The 22,921-nt window shown below is 39.9% G+C and overlaps 1 protein-coding gene across 1 annotated transcript; it reads right to left on the bottom strand.

Annotated features, from left to right (window-relative positions):
• Positions 1-7,602: 7,602 nt before the first annotated feature.
• Positions 7,603-14,794, bottom strand: LOC122205399 (spermatogenesis-associated protein 31A6-like). The gene is made up of 4 exons (XM_042913762.1): positions 14,490-14,794; positions 13,700-13,757; positions 13,056-13,116; positions 7,603-12,782 (listed from the first exon to the last, which is right to left on the bottom strand). The coding sequence occupies exons 1-4, from the start codon at positions 14,670-14,672 to the stop codon at positions 8,867-8,869; spliced, it is 4,218 nt and encodes a 1,405-aa protein (XP_042769696.1). The 5' UTR covers positions 14,673-14,794; the 3' UTR covers positions 7,603-8,866.
• Between the last annotated feature and the right edge of the window lie 8,127 nt (positions 14,795-22,921).

Below are 22,921 nucleotides of genomic sequence, written 5' to 3'. Positions count from 1 at the left end.
TCTTTATCCATTTATCTACTAACAGGCACTTAGGTTGTCTCCATATCTTGTCTATTGTAAATAATGTTGCAATAAACATAAGGGTGTGTGTATCTTTTTCAATTAGTGTTTTTGTTTACTTTAGGGAAATTCCCAGCAGTGGAATTACTGAAATGTATTAATTTCTATTTTTAACTTTTTGAGTAAACTCCATACTGTTTTCCATAGTGGCCACTACAATTTACATTCTCACCAGCACTGTATAAGGGTGCCCTTTCTCCAATCCTTGCCAACACCTGTTATTTCTCATCTTACTGTGGTTTCGATTTGCATTTTCCCAGTGATTAGTGATGTTGAGTATCTTCTTATGTATGTTTTGGTCACCTGTATATCTTCTTTGGAAAAATGTCTATTCAGATTGTCTACTCATTTTTTAATAGAATTGTTTGCTTTACTGGTGTTGAGTTGGTTTTATTAATGTTTTCTAATTTTTTGGTGTTTTCTATTTCATTGATTTCCACACTGATTTTTTTAATTTACTTTACTCTGCATACTTTTGGTTTTATTTGATCTTCTTTTCTGGCTTTTAAGATGGAATCTGAGGTCATTGATTTAAAATCTTTTCTAATATATTTAGTACTATAAAATTTCTTCTAAGTACTTGATGAGGGAGATTCCACTAATATTGAAGGGTTTCCTTTTTTTTTATAGTTACACAGAGTGAGCCAGGGCTGGGCAGAGAGAGGGGGAGAGAGAGAATCCCAAGTAGACTCTGTGCTAGTAGCACAGAGTTGATCAGGGCTCAACCAAGAGTTGAGCTTGGTTGAGTTGGTTCAGCTTGTGCTGAAACCAAGAGTATGCTTAACCAACTGAGCCACCCAGGAGCCCCAAAATGTTTCCTTTTTTAGTATATGTGCTGCCCAAGCGAGCACAAGTGTTTCCTTTTTCATTCAGCTCAAAATACTTTTTTGTTTGGCTCTATTTTAACCCATGAGTTATTCACAAGTGTTTTGCTTGATTTTCAAGTATGTGAGGAAATTCTAGAGATCTGTTTTTACTTCTAATTAAATTCCAGTATTGTTAGAGAGCATACATTGTAAAAATGGAATCATTTTAAGTTTATTGATACTTATTTTGTAGCCTAGAATAGTTAAATGTTTATTACGCATTGCAAAGAATGTGTATTCTATAAATGTCTATTAGACCAAGTTCATTGGTAGTGTTTATCAAGTCTTCTATGCTAGTATTGAATTTCTGTCTACATGTTCCATCTTATTGAGAAATGAGTATTGAAATCTGATTATAACTGTTGATTTTTCTGAAATTCTATCAGTTTTATCTTAAGGTATTTTGAAACTATGTTATTAGGCACACACACATTTAGCAGTGTGTGTCTGCTTGATAAATTGGCCCTTTTATCATTATAATTGTGAAAAAGTAAATGAATGCATAACTCAGTTGATCAATTAGTTTAAAGAAATTGGCATAAGAATAAAAAGATCTAGAGACCAGATGGAAGAAGCTTTGTTTATATTTTTAATTTTTTTTTAATGTTTATTTTTGAGAGAGATAGAGGCAGAGTGGGAGCGAGGGAGGGGCAGAGAGAGGAAGAAATAGAACTTGAAGTAGGTTCCAGGCTCCAAACTGTCAGCACAGAACCAGACACGGGGCTCCAACTCACGAACTGCTGGATCATGACCTGAGCCGAAGTCAGACGCTTAACCGGTTAAGCCAGCCAGGCGCCCCTGTTTATGTTTTTAGAGGGAAGGTCTTCTGTGTTTTTAAATTATTGAAAATGTAATCAACAATGTTGATGTGTCTGTATTAAAAATGATACTTCTATGAAAAGTTAGAAAAGAAAAAACAAGAAAAAAGCATTCTGCATGTTTTCCAAGGAACAAACTTTCTTCTTTGCTGTGCAATAATAGAGGTTTGGTACAAAAATAACCACACAAAGTGAAAGGAAAAAATCAATAGTATTGTTATCTTCACAGCTAAATTCTTAACATTTTTTCTGATATATATTAAAAAAGGAAAATTGGCAAATATTTTAGGTTAAGTACCAATGTTTAAAAAAAACCAAACAAACTGGGACTAAATCCCTAGATTTACCAATTTCAAAAAGAAAGTAACATTTTATAAATTAAAATTTTATGAAATAAATGCAATTTTATAAAATTTGTAAATTTAGGCAATAAATGACTTGCCCAAGTAATCTAGTAGGTGGAATCCAGGGGCCAAATTCTATAAAACATATTTATTGACTCTATAAAATAAATTGGACATAGCAAATAGCTATGTAAAGAGTTACTATATAAAATTGTGGTGGAAATAAAAAGTTCAGTTATCTTCCTCCTGTAGTATCAGAAATACCTGACCCATCTGAGATAGGTGAGTTTTAGTGGTCACTGTAAACACATGGTAGAGACTGTGAAATCACAGAGAGAGACTCTGTCAATTCCAGCTCCTGGACTCAGAGAAGGAAGAGTGGCAGATGTAGTTACAGTGAATGAGAGTGAGAAATTCTAAAAAATCAGCTTCATTTCCCCCCATCCAGGGGGCCATCTAATGCACAAAAATGCCTAGAACCAAAGAGCTGTGTAATCCACGTTTCCTACAAAAGATGTTAGCATTTTCTAAATCCTCACCTACTGTGCCTGGCAGGCATTACATGACACTTTTCTGGAAGTTTCATCAGCGTCATGTGCACATCTGTGACACAATGTGTCTGTGCAGAGCCCAGAGTGGACATCCCTGAGTAAATGGACTCTTCAGGTTACTACAGCCGGTGACCAGCCAGGAAGGGGTACAGCAGCAAACTAAGGAAGGTGACTTGTAGCTGTTTGGAAAATACAACGGTTCACGTGACGAAGACCAATCTCGTGCCAGAAATGGTTGAGTCAAACCGACTTCAAATAACTGGTGGCAGTTATGAAGCCCCTGGATTATCCAGATATGGATGTTCCTTACTGTGCCCATGGTGTGACCACAACATAGTAGCTGTATATATTTGGGAACACTTTCAGAAATGTATTTCTATGGCAGTTAGTTATAAAGTGAGTGAAACTAAAAATACAATCTATCAAGAAGAATCGCTGTTTGGGGTTAACATTGTAGAACGACTACTTTGGAAGAGATCTTTATTCCTTGGAGTATTAAGAAGACATCACATAATTGCTGTCCTTGCACATTGTGTTCTAGAGTGCCTGGTTTATTGAAATCAGCATGAGGCCAGTTGTAAATATTTATCTTAAATCCAAATTTATAATATATCTTAAGTATCATGTAAAAAGTATTTCATCTGTAGATTAAGAATCACTTCATTTTCAGCAAAATGTTTTTATATAAAACTTCTTGAAAACAAAAGGGATCTGTTTTTGTTTTTTTCTCTAATTTTTGATACCAATTTTTTTGGAAATATATAAATGGTAAAACTTCTTTTAAGATTTTAAGATAGGTGAATCTCACTAAAAGTAAAATACAGATGGCCATAGAGTCTGGAAAAACTAATATATATTTAATGGATTGATACCCCTTGATTTCTTATTCTGAGGAAAATGTGCAAGTTTATTCCATGAAACCATCTGAAGCAATGTATGTAATATGCAATGATTGAAGGAAATTCTTCTTTAATATACATTGTTCATTATAATTTTGCGCAACTTAATGAACTGTGAATTACTAGTGAGGAAAAGCACATTCAACTTATTACAGCAAGAAAGTACTTACTATGGACATTTCCCATGTTTCCAGACTTTCTGCCACCCTGAGCAACTTTAATTCAAAAAACTAAGGAAAAATCACTTATTTTAACCATGTTAAAATAGTAACTTGAAAAAGAGATTTTCCTGTATAAACTTTTTCTAATTGAGCCCTTTTTGTTCTGATCAATAAACTTATCTGCATAACTTGTGCTATAAAAAAATGATCTGATAGAATGCTAAATGACATCCATGACCATACTCCATTTTATGATTCAATGATATCATAAAGGAATAAAGTAGAAAAATTAACAAAAAAAGAAAAAAATAATAATAAAGTAGAAAAATTAATAGTTATAAATTGTTTAATTATGTGGGAAAAATGAATTTCTTGTTAAAATAGACCAAAAGAGCCCTTGTGTCAGCCTTGCTCCTCTTAGAGAAAGAACTGCGATGTCATCATCCCAATGGAAAATCTGAGAGACTTAACCTGTGATACATCTTGACAGCTGTCATTGAAATTTTATCAAGGACAATTTGTTGCTTACGAGTATTGAGAAATATGTAGTCTCATTGTAATGTACCCTTTGGAAAGTGCTGGATATATAACAAATGAAGTTTCATTATTCATGATAATACAAATATTGATTAAAATGATTAAATCAATTAATATGTTAATATATCCCTTGCTCAGTAATTTTTAAGCTATCTATATATCTCAAAAAAGACATATTTCATAATATTTCAAATTTATTCTAAACAATGTGTCCTTTTTTAGCCCTGTAATAATATAAAGTGGATCTTGACTGCCTATCTTAGAAAATGTGCATTTCATAGAATTAAAAATGAATCCTTCTCAATAGTTTGTCCTTTTTTTTAAATGTTAGTTGAACATTAGGACTGTGTTATATACTGAAGACATGTATAATAATATTATTTATCATTGAAGGAATAAAATGATATAAAGAAGTATAATTTTGCTAGATGATATAATAGGAATATTACCAGGAATTTCACTTATTTGTGAAAAATATTCACAGATAGATAGCTTGTTAAAAAATAAAACCCACAAGCCTGATGCAAACTGTTAGGTGCAAAATAATGTGCTAATTACATAGACCTCTGCAAGACAAGTATAAATCCAGACACTTCTTTTCTGGTTTATTTCATTTCTAGAGTCCATTTGTTGCAGGTCTTTATTATGTTTTCAAAGTAAATAAGTAAGCCATTTGCAGTTCAGGTCTTGTCCCCAAGAGAATAAAAAAAAATATGCAACAGTGACACCATTTGGCTGGATAATAACTAAAACTGGACAAATAAGATATTTTCTCTCATTGGAGACTGTTTTAGTTGTGTTTAAAAATTGTGATTCTCAAGTTAATGGGCACCTGTGGAAATTCATTTTGCAAATCTACACGTAGAATCAGTAATTCTTTTGTTCAGAGTCAATAACATTACAAAAGAAAAAATTCCCAAGCATTTCCCCAAGCAGAGACCCCCATTTAGCACAATGCTGACAATGCCTGAGTGTTTTGAGAATTGCAATAGGGGCATAACGCTGCTAGTATGCTAGTTTCATATTTACCAAGGACTTGTCAATATTTGTCTGTTTGGGATCTTGAAAAATGGATGCGATCCGGATGGCCAACAGGCACATGAAAAGATGTTCAACGTCGCTCCTTATCAGGGAAATACAAATCAAAACCACACTCAGATACCACCTCACGCCAGTCAGAGTGGCCAAAATGAAGAAATCAGGAGACTATAGATGCTGGAGAGGATGTGGAGAAACAGGAACCCTCTTGCACTGTTGGTGGGAATGCAAATTGGTGCAGCCGCTCTGGAAAGCAGTGTGGAGGTTCCTCAGAAAATTAAAAATAGACCTACCCTATGACCCAGCAATAGCACTGCTAGGAATTTATCCAAGGGATACAGGAGTACTGATGCATAGGGGCACCTGTACCCCAATGTTTATAGCGGCACTCTCAACAATAGCCAAATTATGGAAAGAGCCTAAATGTCCATCAACTGATGAATGGATAAAGAAATTGTGGTTTATATACACAATGGAATACTACGTGGCAATGAGAAAAAATGAAATATGGCCTTTTGTAGCAACATGGATGGAACTGGAGAGTGTGATGCTAAGTGAAATAAGCCATACAGAGAAAGACAGATACCATATGGTTTCACTCTTATGTGGATCCTGAGAAACATAACAGAAACCCATGGGGGAGGGGAAGGGAAAAAAAAAAAAAAAAGAGGTTAGAGTGGGAGAGAGCCAAAGCATAAGAGACTGTTAAAAACTGAGAACAAACTGAGGGTTGATGGGGGGTGGGAGGGAGGGCAGGGTGGGTGATGGGTATTGAGGAGGGAACCTTTTGGGATGAGCACTGGGTGTTGTATGGAAACCAATTTGACAGTAAATTTCATATATTAAAAAATAAAAAATAAATAAATAAATAAATAAATAAAAAGAAAAATGGATGCGAGGTCTCTGTGAGGTCTTTGTGTTGAGTCTCTATGGGGTATCTGTGTAAGGTCTCAATGTGAAATGTCTGTGAGGCAGTGAAAGACTTCTGTGCACTGTCTGTAGATGAAGTCTTTGTGTGAGGTTTCTATGTGAGGTCTTTTTGAGGCCACGTGATGTCTCTGAGTGTTGTTTCTGGGTGAGGTCTCTGCGTGAGGTCTGTATGGAAGGTACCATTGGGAAGTCTTGATAGGTTTGCTGTTAGGTCTCTGGAAAATCTCTGAAATCTGTACTAGGTTTCTGTCTGAGAATCTGTGGGGCAACATGAAGTCCCTATACGAGGTCTCAGTGTGAGGTCTCTGTAAGGCAATATTCTAGTCACCATGGAAGGTGTCTGTGTGAGAGAGGTCTCTGTTGAGAGTTGTCTCTGTAAGTTCTGTGTGTTCTCTTTGCTGGGAAGTGTCTCTGTGTTGTCTCTGCATGAAGTGTCTCTGTGTGGGTGTCTCCATTTCTGGCCTTGCCACACCTTATGGAAATCTGAGCAACAGAAGGGTGAAGGCACTTGCTTCTTTGTGTTTGAGGGGTGGGGGTGGGGGAGGGGTTGTGTTGTTGTTTGTTTCTTTTCTGTTCCGTCAGCATCCCCATCTGCAGCACTTCTGGCAGGGGCTATGTGGTCCACATCTAGCCCCTACTCCTGTCCCAGAACTCAACTCTCAGTGCCCTTTGAAGACTTAATAGCAACCAGGCTCAGGGCCCCTTGCTCTGTCCCACCCTCTCCTAAGCTCCCAAGGGCCCCAAGGTGCTGTCTGTGCTGGGTCCCAATCCCTTTCCACAGGTCTTGGCTCCACTTACATTGCTGGACCCACTCTGGAGGCTGACTCAGGAATTGGGTCCCAGAGGCAAGACCTGGCTCCAGGGAGAAACCAGTGACACAAGCAGGCTTAAAACCACTCTGCCCCTCCACCCCAGGTCCCACATGTTGGGCATCCTGACAGGCATGGGGGACAGGGCCCATTCCTGTTATCCTCTGGATCAAGGGCATCTCCTGGAGCAACTCTCTACCATGGGAATGATGCCCTCTGCAGCTGTGCCTACTGTGCACAAAGCACAGACTAACGCTAGAGAAATTGCTCATCTTCTTGCTTTCTCATATGGATAGAGGCCAGGGGAGGGGGAAAGCTGTGCTAGAAGTGGAGAGAGCAGTGGACCACTCCTGAGCTATACCTCCCCATTTTGAACAGGTCATTTCCATGCTCTCCCCAACTCCCATTTCACAAATCCTGTCTGATGGCCTCATCTGCTGGACTCTGGAGTATGCAAGGACTGGGAGCCAGACGAGACTTACTACATGATTGCAGGCCAGTCTCTGGGCCTTTTAACTCCCCACCACTCCTTGAGGAGCAGTTCTACAGCCCTGTGTTTAAATAAAGGTCACCAGACTGGGAGTTACATCTGAAGCTCCCTAATCCTGGCTTTTCCACCTGAATTCTTGAATTCAAGAGGTGATAATGTGTAAGTGTATTAAATATATTATTAGGAGATTAACCTTCCCTCATTTGCTTTACATCTACAAATTTGACCATCTGTTCTGGATATAAAAGTGGCTTCTCTATGTCTGTGATCTTAGAGCTGGAGTGGGGTGGAGACCATGATGGGGTATGATGAGCCACTGAGCCCTTAACTTTTTCTTTCCTCCAGGCCTGTAGATGGTGGTGGGATATCAGAGGCTCTTCACTCACTGCAAATTTATAGGCACCATGTGCCACTTTGCCTTTTTCTTTGGATCCAAACTTTTCAACTTGTCTCCCACATCCCATTCTAAGTTCATAGTATTCAACCGTCACATAGTTACTACATACAGATACACTCAATCTTGTTTCATTAATCCAGAACTCCTTCTCTGGGGTTAACATAGAGGGAAAGCAGGTGACCCTTGAATATTCATTTGGGGTAAAGGTGAACATAGCCCTTAGCAACTTCCCTGATGTTCTCTCACTTACACATACTCAGAGCTGGAAGTGCCATCCTCATCACTGGAAGTACAGGAAAGGCAGAGGTGGAAGAGGGTGACATTAAAGCTAAGCTCAGAGGGGTTCACAGGGCCTAACTCAACCTCAGCTCTTCACAAGAGAGAGAAGGGGCTCTCAAGAGCAAATGCCCTCTATTCTTCACCAAGAGATCCAGGAAAAGGATTTCTCCTGCTTCTGAACTTTAGGCCTAGTACCCTCTACCAAATTTCAATCCACTTGGTTCTGATACTTCCTGGAGCCTGAGTGGGACCCTGAGTCCAGCCCTATGATGTCTGGAAACCTATCCCCTATAGCTGTATAAATTTCAAAGTAGAGTGGAAGCAAGAGAAAGGCAAGTTGAGCCAGATCTTGGGTAAGGTCTTCATAGGTATTTCTCATATTTTTAGGGTAGTTTTTGTTTGCATAATGACAGTATCATGAAAACAATGTATAATGAAAGGATAAAGAGCAAGCTACAATGCCCAAGGCCAAAATCCCTCCATTCTCCTCCCTTCTAGAAGCCAAAGTACATACTGAGCACAGCACAGACAAAAGCAACCATACTACCCTCTTTTGGGGGGAAAACATATATATTGGGGAATATTAGGTATTTGGATGTGCTAATGAGAAAAAAAACACTTTCTTTACATGGACTAATTTTTTTCTTGAAGACATATTTTCCTACTAGGAAAGGCTAAAGAAGTATTTTATGATCGACCAAACAGGGAGGCCTGAAGAAGACAGTGCCGTGGACAGTGTTGATGGTAGCCTGGGGCACCTGGCATCCTTGGCCTATACTGGCAGGGACTGACTGGAGACAAAGTCTTCTTGGGAGGCAGGGATGGGAGGTGCCTTGGGTCCAGTTGCTCATCCTCGAATCTTACACTTTTCAAGGACTGTCGGTGTTTAACCTGCCTTTCCTTGAAAGAGCTACTCTGACCATTGGAGGTGTCTTGGTGATTGTGGGCTGTATAACTCATTCTCCCATGCTCTGGGTAGAAGGGAACCCTGTGGTAGCAGAAACACCCACATACTGGTGCTTGGAGTTCCTGTTTGTGCTCATTTAACTTTGTGCCATGAAGTCCATGGTGGATTGCCATTTTCTCCTCTAGAATTTGTCCAACAGCTGTCATGAGTGCCTGAGCCTCAGAAGTCTCATTAGCCATAATTGATCTGCTTTTTACTGGTCCTTGGCTCTCGGCAGAGGCTATTATTGGCTTACATTTTTGCATAGTGTTCTGACCTTTGACTTTTCTATTGGGGAAAATCCATTGAAAAAAGTGCCTCATCCTTTTTCTGAAAAGGTTTTCTGGAGGACCTTGTTTCTTCTCTGGCAGGAACTGTATGCATCTGTTCCTAACAGAGTCTACTATTCCTCTGACTGAGGAAAGGTGACTCATACTTTCAGCTTGAGAGGTCCTCAATTCTTCAAACCGTTCTTTATTCTTTCCTGAGTTGGGCCTCCTACAGTCCTCTCTCTTATAAGTAGAGGCAGTCATCTTGCTCTGGCTCTTCCGTGAGTCCTGAAGTCCAGAGTTCATGGGATCTTGCTGCCTTAAGCAGCTCTTTTGGTTTGCCATTAAGCCATACAGCATCTGGGAAGCTATCTTGTCTCCAGTAGGCACTGTCTGGGGATAACACTGAGGTGCCTGAGAAGCCAAGTTGTCTACAGCAAGGATCACGTGTGTAGGACAGTCTTGAGACTGGCTCTCTGGCTTTATCTTCAATTTGGACTCAAATTCACTAACCTCTGTGTTAAGGCATGACTCTCCAGGATCTTGGATAGCAGACATTCTAGAAAGTTTTTTACTGGTATCTAAACCCCCCATATGTGCATTTATGGTTTGGGGTTTTGTGAGCACATTGGTTCCCAAGATGGGTCTTGGCTGAAGAGTAGGAGGCTTGGCCTCCCCTGCCTCCCTAGCCTTTTCAGACCTAAGATATTGGGGTCCTAAGTTCATCTTCAGCATTGCTACCCTATGGCAGGGGTCTTGTGAGGCCCAATCCTCACTCTCCTCTCTTGGCTCATTCCCAGCCATTGCTGAACTGGGACTCAGCTCTAGGCTGCTCTTCTCAGCCCATTCTGCAGAATCACTCTGCGGAGTTCTGCCCATGAGGTTGAGTGTGAAGGACTGAGAAGGTGGCCTGCTATCCTGTCCAGTCAGAGAGGCCTTTGAGGACCCCTGGTTGTCATCAGATGGGGTCCTTATCAGGGCCCTCTGGATTTCCCCATACATAGGTGAAGGGGCAAGGAGAGGCCTCTCCAGGGTGAGACCTGATTCTTCTGCTACAACTTTCTTTCCCAGACATGCCTGAGAAGGTCTTCTTCTCAGGGATTCAGCAAATTTGATTATTGAGGCAGTTCCAGACACACAGGTGGCTGAGGGGTTAAAGGCAAACTGCAGAATGGGCAAAGGTTGAACCTTTTTCAACTTAAATAGATTTATGGGCTTAAGAGCCTTGAGGGGTAGACCCCACCTGTGCCTCACCCAAAACCTTATAATATGTGCTTCCAGCACTTCTTGAATGTCTGGATTGAGGAAGGAAACCCTGTGGGAGGTGTTCACATATGGTCCCCAACACTTCAAGATTCCTAGGTTTCTGATTTCCTTGTGAGTGTTGGACTTCGGAAAAGCATGGTTGACTGCAAGCCAGGATTTGTGCACACTCACAGGGATCAAACTCCCACTGATCTTCCCCAACTTCCTACCCAAATGGTCTTTCAGGATGTTTTCTAGATTCTTATCTAAGCTCTTTAGCAAATCGCTCCCTGAGTCACTCATTGACAACCCCAAGTCACATTCTGACTCTTCAGAGCTTACTTCCTGAAACCCCATTAGGGAGCTTTCTGAGTCCCTGGAGAGATCTTTTGGGACCTTCCCCAAAATATACCCCAGGCCCTTGCCCATGCTCTGGCTTAGCTGGAACTCCACTTTCTGTGTATCCTTGTTGCTTTTACCTGCACATGCAGAGGGACGTGAGGGTCCACGCTTGCCCTTTGCCTGACATGTCCCTGGTAATTCACCCTGAAGCTGCCTTAGTTCCAGAGACTCTTGGATCTTACGGGGCAGCTCCCACCGGTGTTCAATAAGCCACTTTTGTAGGTGTTGCTCCAGTTGCTTACGGAGTTCAGCACTGATTGGAAAGTTCTCAGGAAGGAGGGAGACTGCCCAACTGTCCTCAGGAAGATTGGAAGTGAAGACACTAAAGACTTCTTGAGATCTTTTGATTACAGAGGATAAAGCCCACCCACTTTCTAGTTGCTTCTGCAACAAAGGCCATTCTGGATGTTGAATCTCAGGTGGGATGAGAAATTGTGACTTATCCTGGGCTATAGGGCAAGATACTTCACAGGCCTCAATCTGAGGTGGCGAAGGTGATAGGATTGGAAGAGAGGATTGGCGATGATCCTGGGTCAGGATCTGAGCCAGAGACGGTGGTTGAAATTGAGGTACAGATGAAACCAAGGGTTGAGATTGGAACTCCAGTTGGGACGGGGGCTGGGACTGAGAAAGCAGTGGAGATAGTTTACCCTGCATTTGAGTTGGGCAGGCACTTGAGATTCCATTGAATAAGAAAGAGGAAGACTGTGGCACTGAAGAGCCCTCAGAGATCCAGGCAGTAGCCACCAGAGATTCGCTGTGTAGAGAGGGGAGACCCCAGAAAAGTTGGTTATATTTCTGCTGTAGATGGTGTCCCAAGACCTTAGGATATGAGAGCTTCTGATGACCAGGCAGCTGCTCTGGTTTTCCTTTTGTACTCCAGAAGTGTTGTAGGCTTGTGTTCTGTTCAGGACTCAGTGACTTCAACATATTCCCCAAAGAATTCAGGTGGTAGTCTGGGCTCATTTGTTTTGGATATGATTCATCTTTTTCTTTTTCTTTCCAAATCTTGACCTTGACTCTCTTTGTGACTTGTATTTCCAGGAGCTTCTGATTATCTGAGCTCAGCAAAGAGGGGCTAGCAACTCCTACCTGTCTGTTGGTGGGGTTTCCCCAGAATGAGGCCTCTGGTGAGTGGTGGGAAAGGTGTTCTTGCTGAGACTCATAATTTGATGAGGTTGAGAGGCACAGGGCTTTGGCAGCAGTGTGCCACCATGACAAGGCTGAAATGGGACAACTTGAGTGGCCAAGGCCTGAGATGGCTGGAACAGCAGAAGCTGACCAAGGGGTGTGAGATGACCTCTGTGGAATGGTGCTCGGTGGGAATGCCAAGGAGTCACATTGAGGAAGAGTCAGAATAGAGTCTGGAGGTTGTGGGGCAGAGGAGGCTCTCAGAGGTGGAGGGCAGGCCTCTGAATTAAGGGGACATGGAGGCAGAGGGGAAAGAGCAAGTGGCTGGGGCAAAAGGCTGTTGAGGGGAAGGAAAGGCTCTGGTGGCGAAGAGGCACTCAGAGATGAGTGGGAATGAACAGAAACTGAAGAGGTCATTGAGCCAAGAAGTAGAGGGCGCTGAGTCAGAGGAACTGGGGTAGCCAACAGGAACATGGTGGGAGCAGCATCATCCATAGGCTCCCTGCATGGCTGGTGGGCTCCAGCAGGCACTGCTTTGCACACCTCACCAGGGATGTCTTGACATAAGAGTTGATGAAAGCCACCCTTGTCAGGGAGCCTCCCCAGGCAGCTGTAGGAGACAGGAGGCACAAGCTGCAGCTAGAAGCTGACAGGGCAAGGAGGGCAGGGCAGGCTGGGCAGGGATAACACCTGCAACCTACAGCCCTCCACAGTCTCCATACTGATTTCACATTGCTCCTGCTATTCCTTACCCCAGAGCTTTATCCATACTTTGTTTCTGTGGCTCCCCCTCCCAGGGTTCCCTATGGACCAGGGGTCAAATCATAAACTCTGGGACAAAGGAGGACCAAGGAAAAGGGGGAAAAGGGGAAAAATTCTTTACCTTTGCAGAAGTGAAATCAGACTGCGAGCTCCCTCCAGTTCTTTCAGGCAATTTCTGCAAGCTGGAAATAAGGAGGCTGGGTTACAGTAGTGAAAGTAGGGCCCTAAGTGTTTTAGGGGAGGCTGAGTGCAGGGGGGAGCTTTTAGGCTAAGCTTTTAGGGGGAGACTGTTGGGAGATTAGACTATGGAGCCCAAGCATCACTGTTCAAAGCCACATGATCCCTCACAGTGATGGCCAGGTTTATTATGGGGAGTACTTTGTCACTTACATTACCCCCCAGAGCCCTCACAACTGCCTTGTTGGGGAGAAAGGACAGGGGTCACCTCACAAAAGAATCTGAGTGAAGTTAAACCACTTATCAACCCAGAGGTTCCACCTCTTGATCTAGGCATTAATGGTCTACTACCGCCCACACACCTCTGCCAGCTGACACCCATTTCAGCCTCTATCAACTTCCTACCAAGCATGGAATCTGGGAAATATACAGTAGCTGATCTCCTTACCAAGAGCCTCTCTGAGGGCTCTTTTTCCTGAAGGATGGTCTCTGCCCCTGGCATCCTTGGAGACCATGGAATTAGACCCTCAGGAGCAAGAGAGATGGAGAATAACTTGGCACATGTAGGGCTAAATGGCATAAGCTTACCTTTTAAAGCTCCACTTTTTTTCTTACTCTTGCTCCTCCTCCTCAGCTCCACTTGATGCTATGAGAAAAGATGAGGGGCTGGGACTCAATTATCTCTTCTCTCTAGATGATTCACAGATGCTCAGTGTTCATAATATGACTTTCTACATTTCTACATATAATGGAGCTCTGTGGCTTTCTTTTATTCATCTTTAAAATGAATAAAATATTTTTAGTTTTTCTTCTTTGAAAAATGTAAACATGGATTTTCTATGTGAGATCACTATGAATTTCTTTCATCACTATTCCTCTACTCAAGAAATGCACACACACACACACACACACATACAGGTCCTTCTATGCTCCACTGGATAAGACTCTGTTTCCAGAGTTCAGACCCCCACTCTAGCCCTTTAGAGGCTCTCAGGTTCAGCACTGCCTTCAGATCAGCCCAACACAGAGGAAGAGCTCACCTGAGACACCTGCCACAGGAAGGGGAAAGTGGCTGGTAAAACAATGTTTAGGAGTCTGTTCTTCTGCAGACAATGAACTCAGTATACAGTCCTCACTCACTGGTCACTGAATCTGGGACTTCGCCCAGGAGACCTAGGGTCTGGAGATCTTGGGATAGAAACCCTTGTGCCCACTCTAAGCTTTGTCTGGCCTAGCTAGTCCCTAGAAGGATGATGTTCTATTCTTTCCTGAGATTTCCCATCTCACAAGACTCTCTAGATGATTTAGAAAAGTGGATATAAGAATAAGGAAAAAAAAAGAGATAATCCCTGTTGGGGTTTAGCTAAAGTTTCCTTACCTTCCTGATATTTCTATATTTCTTAGCTGGTGATAAGGATGGATTACTCTGAAAACAAGGGAGTAACAGAAGGAAGAGCCCCAGTCCACACAGGAAGGCAAAGATGGCATCAATCACCCAGGAGGTGGGACCAGAGCTCAGCCAGGAGGTACCAGTGCTTCTCAGAGAAAAGAAATTCTCCATCTTTGGAAATCTGTTGTCCTCAGGAAACTGAGCACTGGTAGTTCACTTGGGGACAGAGCTCTAGGCCTGCATCACAGAGCTAAAGCCTTGTCACAAAGGGTTCCTGAGAATGGGGGAGCTGGCTAGAGCACCACCCCTCCCCCATCATTCAGTCCCACAGATCCCTGCACTTTCCCGAGCCTTCTAGATTCCACCTTCCAACTCTACTGTCATGTCAGAGAGACCTTAGCCAATTTTCTATTCATTCCATCTAGAACTCAGATATTACCTGGTCCCTTTGTCCATTAGGGGTCTTGACTCAGGGCCCACCAATTTTACAACCCTTGAAAATCTGAAGTTGACCCTAGAATTTTGGCTATTTCCCAGGGAAATTTTCTTTTGGAATTTTCTCTGTCCTCAACTCTAGTTTCCCATATAATGTTCTTGTCTTGTATAAACCCAAGCACATAATTTAAATTTCTTTTGCAGTTAGTTTTATGAATTTTAGTGTTTGCTTTGTCTCATTTTCAAAAGGACATATACACAAAAAATAAGATAATTATTCAAAATTCATAAATTAAAGTATGAAAGTTACTTTCTAAGTTTGTAACATTTATAATTCTAAAGTTAGTAAAGCTTTAAACTTTACTACAAAGACTTTTGGGACATGTGGATACATACACACATTCACAGACACATACACACACTTATCCTTTCACAAACCAATCCAGTATTTCCAAGTCCAAGAATCCACACTTTCCTACTGAAAACATTTTTTCATATGTTGTCTTGACCTGATTTTGTATTTTATTTTATTTGTGTTTTATTTTTATTTTTTAAATTTTCCACACAAGTTTTAAAACATGTTGTTTTAGTTCATTAGGGCTTCTATAACAAAATACCACAGAACAGGGTGGATCAAACAACAGAAATGTATTTCTCACAATTCTGGAGTCTAAGTCCAAGATCAAGGTGCCGGTATGGTCACATTCTGGTGAAGTGCCTCTTCCTGGTTAATAGCACTTTTTCACTGTGTCCTCATATGGTGGGAAGGGGCTAGGAATCTATCTGGAGACTTTTTTGTAGGGCACAAATCCTCTCCACAAGGGCTCATAAATATGTTCCAATTATCTCATCTCCTTTTTCTTTAGGAGTTAGAATTTGAATATATGGATTTGGGTGAGAGGACACATACATTCAGACAAGTGCACATATGCTACACTCAGAAGTCAGGAATGGGTTAGTTTATTCATACTCCTTTATAATAATCTCACCTCAAATTAAAATTTTATCAAAATTTAGACTTAGGTCTTCTTTGTATTCATATTTGCCTTCTATATTTTCTTTATTACTTTATTTTCAATATGCTTTGTTTGATGGGTTTTTTGATATTTAAAATCTTATCTGATAATTTTAGCTTGATTAAATTAATTGCTGTTTTCTTTTTGATTTATTTCTGCCATATTATTTTGATTATTTTCCATATTTTCTTTATTGTTTCTTTTTTCTTCTCTTTTTGCATCTCCCACTTTATAGATCAAATGTTCTTTTTGTTCAAAATTTGGAAGTTTTTAAAATCCTAATGGTTTTATAACATTAATTATATTAATTTCCTTTTCAGTTTCTTACATGTGTCAATAGTCATATTATCTCAGCACACCAAAGAGTACTCTTGCCTCCTCTGATTTTGCTTTCTCTGTCATGACAGCCCTTATTTCATGAGGATATTACTGGAGTTTCGCTTCTGGGTTATTCTGTATATGCCACAATTTCATGTATTTTTTATGATACAGTAAACATCACTAACATCAACGCTTATGTCCACACACCTGCATGTTCCTACACTTATTTTTCATCCTCCTTGAGAATTTCCTCTAAGAATATTTTCCAACAGACTTATGTAAAATAAAGCTTTCCTTTTTTTCTTTTTTTAAATGTTTATTTTTGATAGAAACAGCATCAGTGGGAGGGGCAGAGAGAATGGGGACAGAGGATCCAAAGAAGGCTCCCTGCTGAAAGCAGCAAGGCCAATGAGGGGCTCAAATCCACAAACAGCGAGATCATGACCTGAGGCAAAGTCCAAAGCTCAACCAACTGAGCTACCCAGGCACCCTGGCCTTATTTTCTGATAACATCTTTTTCTCTGCCCTCATATTTAAAAGATCTTGGCTGCATATAATTCAAAGCTTAAAATTTCTTTCCTTTCAATTCTTTAAATTCCATCCTTGTCTCCAACATTGCTGTTGAAAAGGCTTATATCAATCAAAATCACATTTTCTTTAAAGAATGATCTGACTTTTTATCATTTTAACAGGATGTTATAAAAAAAGGAGTGTAAATCACTTTGCAACTATAAACTTAATTAATTTTATAGTTTAATTATAGTTTAAACCTAAGTAAATTTAATTCCTTTCAATATTAAAGGGTATTTAAGTACACAAGAAAATTAATTATTATACACCCACTTAATTTTAAAAAATTAAAAATAAACTTAATAAATAAGAGTCATTAGATTCAAGTACTTGGGATAGTGCAAAAGAAGAAACAAAGGTAAGATGATTGGAAGACTAAGTATACCAAGAAACCCTTTCCTAAAAATGTGTATGATAAAATATTTAAAAGCATCTCAGTATGACTGAGTATTGGGAATTATTGGGAAGGTGAAGATGGCAGTGGAGTAGTCCACTACAGTGGGTGGATGTGCCTGGCTTAAAGGTGCTCAGGTGGTAAAGTGGGACAGAATCCCAGAGTAACAGCTTGTGATCCCCCAGGGTCACAAGAAGAAAGGGTGGTGCCAACATGCTGTGCTTTGCCAGGCATAGGAGCAGGGACTGGGGCTGAGGGCAGCAAGCAAGAGTGCTGGCTTTCTACTCTGATTTGACATGAACACTGAACTGTTGCACGGTCATGCGACTGCTTTCTTCACAAGGCAAAAGCACAGTGAGACCCTCTCCCAGAGGAACAGAGTGGGTCTGCACCTCTGAAGTCCCTAAAATTTGGAGTTTTGAAACTCAGGCACATGCCTGAGATAAAAAAGCATGGACACAGGCAGGGTAAATGCACAGTTCCAATGGAAATTGGGGACAAAAGAGGGATGATTGATTGCTCTTCTGTGAAGGTTTCCTGAAGACGGGAAGTTACGATCTTTTAGATCTGGGGCTAAAGAGTGGGACATCACTATATTCTTCTCACCCATCAGCACTGAAAGACTTCAGGGAGAAAAAAAGCACCACTTACTGGATGTTGGAGCCATTTACACCAAGTCCCACACCCCTGCACCCTTTAGGCACACTTCCACTGAAATAAGTTAGCTTAAGAATCAGCACAGCAGGCCTCCCCAGAAGACCAGAACAAAAAACTCACCCACACCAAGTCTACTGATCAAAGTACTACAAAGCTTCAGTTCTAAGGGAAGTAGGAACTAGCTTCCTATTTACTTTTATTCTTTATCTTTTTATGATTTTTTTCCTTTATTTTATTTTTTAAGTTCTTTAAAAAATTTTTTATTTATATATATAATTTTTGTTTGATTATTTTTATTTTATTTTATCTTATTTTATTTTTATTTTTGCACCTAGGTTCTTTTAAGAAGCAGGCCAAAACACATCCCGGATCTAATTTGGGTTTTCTTTCATTTTTTGCTTTGTTTTTGTTTTATTGGAGGGGGGGGGTTGTTTGTTTGTTTGTTTTGATTTTTTTCTTTCTTTCTTGTTTTCTTTTGTGGACAAAATGACGAGATGAAGAAATTCACCCAAAAGAAAGAACAGGAAGTAAAAATCACAGCCTGGAATTTAATCAATACAGATATAAGTAAGACATCTGAACTAGAATTAAAACAATGATTATAAGGATACTAGCTGGGTTTGAAAAAAGAATAGAGGATACCAGAGAATTCTTTCCTGTAGAGACAAAAGAACTAAAATCTAGTCAGACTGAAATTAAAAATGTGATAACTGATGTGCAAACCTGAAAGGGTTCCATTACAGGGAGGATGGACAAGGCAGAGGAGTGAATTAGTGATATAGAAGATAAAATTATGGAAAATAATGAAGCTGAAAACAAGAGGGTAACAAAGGTCATGGATGACAAAGGCAGACATAAGGAACTCAGTGACTTACTAAAATGTAATAACATTCATATCATAGATATCCTAGAAGATGAAGAGAGAGAAAAAGGAGCAAAGGGTTTATGTAAACAAATTATTGCTGAATATTTCTCTAATCTGGGGAAGGACATAGACATCAAAATCCAAGAAGCACAGAGAACTCCCATTAAATTCAACAAAAGCCTACCATTACCAAGGCATGTCATAGTCAAATTCACAAAATTCACAGAGAAGGAAAGAATCCTGAAAGCAGCAAGGGAGGGGAAAGTCCTTAACTTCTAAAGGAAGACAGATCAGGTTCCAAGCAGATCTGTCCACAGAACTGTGGCAGGTCAGAAATGAGTAGCAGGCTATATCCAACATGCTGAATGGGGAAAATATGAGCCAGTAATTCTTTATCCAGAAAGTCTGTCTTTCAGAATAGAAGGAGAGATAGAGTTTCCCAGACAAACAAAAACTAAAGGAGTTAATAACCACTAAACTAGCCCTGCAAGAAATTTTAAGGGGGACTCATTGAGTGGAGAAAAACACAAAAACAAAAAAGACCAAAAGCAACAAAAACTAAAAAGGACCAGAGAACAACACTAGAAACACCAACTCTACAGGCGCAAAAAAAAAAAAAAAAAAAAAAGAAAGAAGAGAAAAAGAAAAAGAAAAAAGTCACTAAATTCATCTTTCAATAATCACTCTGAGGGTAAATGGACTAAATGTTCTAATCAAAAGAGATAGGGTATCACAATGGATAAAAAAAAATAATAATAATAAGACCCATCTCTATTTTGCTGGCAAGAGACTCATTTTAGACCTAAAGACACCTGTAGATTTAAAGTGAAGAAAGAGAAATTGCTATGGCTGAGGTCAAAGAGGTTGTTGCCTGCTTTCTCTTCTAGGGTTTTGATGGTTTCCTGTCTCACATTCAGGTTTTTCATCCATTTTGAGTTTATTTTTGTGTATGATGTAAGAAAGTGGTCTAGTTTCATTCTTCTATATGTCACTGTCCAGTTCTCCCAGCACCACGTGTTAAAGAGACTGTTTTTTTTCCCATTGGATATTCTTTCCTGCTTTGTCAAAGATTAGTTGGCCATACTTTTGTGGGTCCAATTCTGGAGTCTCTATTCTATTCCATTGGTCTATGTGTCTATTTTTGTGCCAATACCATACTGTCTTGATGATTACAACTTTGTAATGGAGGGTAAAGTCTTGGATTGTGATGCCTCCCATTTTCGTTTTCTTCTTCAGTATTGGCTATTTGGGGTCCTTCGTGGTTCCATACAAATTTTAGTATTGCTTGTTCTAGCTTTGAGAAAAACGCTGGTGCAATTTTTATTGGAATTGCATTGAATGTGTATATTGCTTTGGGTAGTATTGACATTTTAACAATATTTGTTCTTCCAATCCATGAGCATGGAATGTTTTTCCATTTCTTTGTGTCTTCTTTGATTTCCTTCATAAGATTTCTATAGTTTTCACCATACAGATCTTTTACATTTTTGGTTAGGTTTATTCCTAGGTATTTTATGGTTATTCATACAATTGTAAATGGGATAAGTTTATTTCTCTATCTGTTGCTTCATTATTGGTGTATAAAAATGCAGCTGAGGGGCGCCTGGGTGGCTCAGTCGGTTAAGCGGCTGACTTCGGCTCAGGTCATGATCTCGCGGTCCGTGAATTCGAGCCCCGCGTCAGGCTCTGTGCTGACACCTCAGAGCCTGGAGCCTGTTTCAGATTCTGTGTCTCCCTCTCTCGGACCCTCCCCTGTTCATGCTCTGTCTCTCCCTCTCTCTCAAAAATAAATAAAACGTTTTAAAAAAATGCAGCTGATTTATGTACATTGATTTTGTATCCTGTGACTTTGCAGAATTCATGTATCAGTTCTAGCAGACTTTTGGTGGAGTCTTTTGGATTTTCCATGTAGAGTATCATGTCGTCTGCCAAAAGTGAAAGTTTGATTCTTCTTTGCCAATTTTGATCCCTTTTATTTCATTTTGTTGTCTGATTGCACAGAGTCAACCCAAAATATCAATGGTATAAAAGCTGAGAAACCCTGCTTTAAAGGATATCTCTGACTTGCATCTTATTCCAATCTTTAGAAGCCAAATAAAGGATACATTTTCATTGAACACCTGCCACATGCACATCACTGTACTGAGCAACTGTTCATTATTATGCTATCCTTTTGAAAATTCTTAAAATTTAGGAAAACTCTTTCCTGGTGGAACCTTGACTGCCTTCAGTCACACCCCTGCCTCTCCATCAAACAGGCAGCTCATCTACAAACCTGGAGAATGTCCTTCCAAGCATGACTAGACTCAAACAGCTCTTCCATCTATCTCTGTCCACTTAGGCAGCCCTTCCACCTGCCTCATCCTCCCCATTGGGCTTTTAGCACAGAAAAAAAAAGAAACATATAACATCAGGAAATGAAATGAGTCCATAAATTGGTTCCTGTGTCCAGAAAGGAATATTCTTTTTTGTTGTTGTTATTTACTTATTTATTTGTTTGTTTGTTTATTTTTCTTCCATATTTTTATTTAAATTCTAGTTAGTTAACATACGGTGCAATATTGGTTTCAGGAGTAGAATTCAGCTATTCATCACTTACATACAACACCCAGTACTCCTCACAAGTGCCCTCCTTAATGCCCATCAATCATTTAGCCCATCCCCCCACCAACCTCCCTCCATCAACTCACAGTTCTCTATCATTAACAGTCTTTTACGGTTTGCCTCCCTTTCTCTTTATTTCCCCCACCTCCCATATGATTATCTGTTTTATTTTTTAAATTCCACATATGAGTGAAATCAGACACATAGGTTCTTTAGATGTCTATTTTAAAATACTTGAAAAGTCAAGACTTCCCTTGTCTTTTTCCAAAATTTCATTGTGGAAAATTTCAAACATATAGCACAGTTGAAAGAATTTGCAGAAAACACCCATATGTCCACAATTTACACTTTGCCTTTGAAATATCCTTACTTTAGCATGTCTACCCTTCTATACCTATCTATTTAGCCATGAATCTATATTTTTAATGAACTTTGTTTATAATTTTTCTTTTTTCTGGCATTTTTCCTGGCAGCTTTTAGTTATTTGTTTGTTTGTTTGTTTAATTTAAATTCAAGTCAGTTAACATATAGTGTAGTCTTGGCTTCAAGAGTAGAATCCAGTGATTAATCTCTTACATATGAGACTCAGTGCTAATCCCAAAATGTGTCCTCCTTAATGCCCATCATCCATTTAACCCATCCCTCCATCCACCTCCCTTCCAGCAACCCTCAGTTTGTTCTCTTTAATTAAGAGTCTCTTATGGTTTGCCTCCCTCTCCGTTATCTTATTTTTCCTTCCTTTCCCCATGTTCATCTGTTGAGTTTCTCAAATTCCACACATGAGTGAAATCATATATGTCTTTCTCTGACTGACTTTTTTCACTTAGCATAATACCCTCTACTTTCATTCATGTTGCAAACGGAAAGATTTCATTCTTTTTCATCACCAAGGAGTATTCCATTGTATAATGTAACACATCTTCTTAATCCATTGATCAGTTGATGGACATTTGGGCTCTTTCCATAATTTGGCCATTGTTGATAGCACTACTATAACATTGGGATGCATGTACCACTTCGAATCACAGTTTTGTATCCTTTGGATAAATTCCTACTAGTGCAATTGCTGGGTCATAGGGTAGTTCTACTTTTAATTTTTTGAGGAACCTCCATACTGTTTCCAGAGTGGCTGCACCAGTGTTCTTTCTCACCAACAGTGTAAAAGGGGTCCCCTTTCTCTGTATCCTTGGCAACATCTGTTCTTTCCTGAGTTGGTTATTTTAGCCATTCTGACAAGTGTGTGGTGGTATCTCATTGTGGTTTTGATTTGCATTTCAAATCAAATGGTATATCATGGGGTTTTGTATTGGTATATGATTGGTGGTATATCACTGTGGTTTTGATTTGCATTTTCCTGATGATGAATGATGTTGAGCATCTTTTCATGTGTCTGTTTGCCATCTGGATGTCTTCTTTAGAAGTGTCAATTCATGTGTTCTGCCCATTTCTTCACTGGATTGTTTTTGGGGTGTTGAATTTGATAAGTTCTTCCTAGATTTTGTATACTAACCCTTTATCCAATATGTCATTTGCAAATATCTTCTCCCATTCGGTCAGT

Source organism: Panthera leo, chromosome D4 (genome assembly GCF_018350215.1).
Source record: "Panthera leo isolate Ple1 chromosome D4, P.leo_Ple1_pat1.1, whole genome shotgun sequence".
In the NCBI taxonomy this organism is placed as follows: Eukaryota; Metazoa; Chordata; class Mammalia; order Carnivora; family Felidae; genus Panthera; species Panthera leo.
The sequence above is the reverse complement of the archived record's forward strand: the minus strand, read 5'-3'. Positions and strand labels throughout refer to the sequence as shown.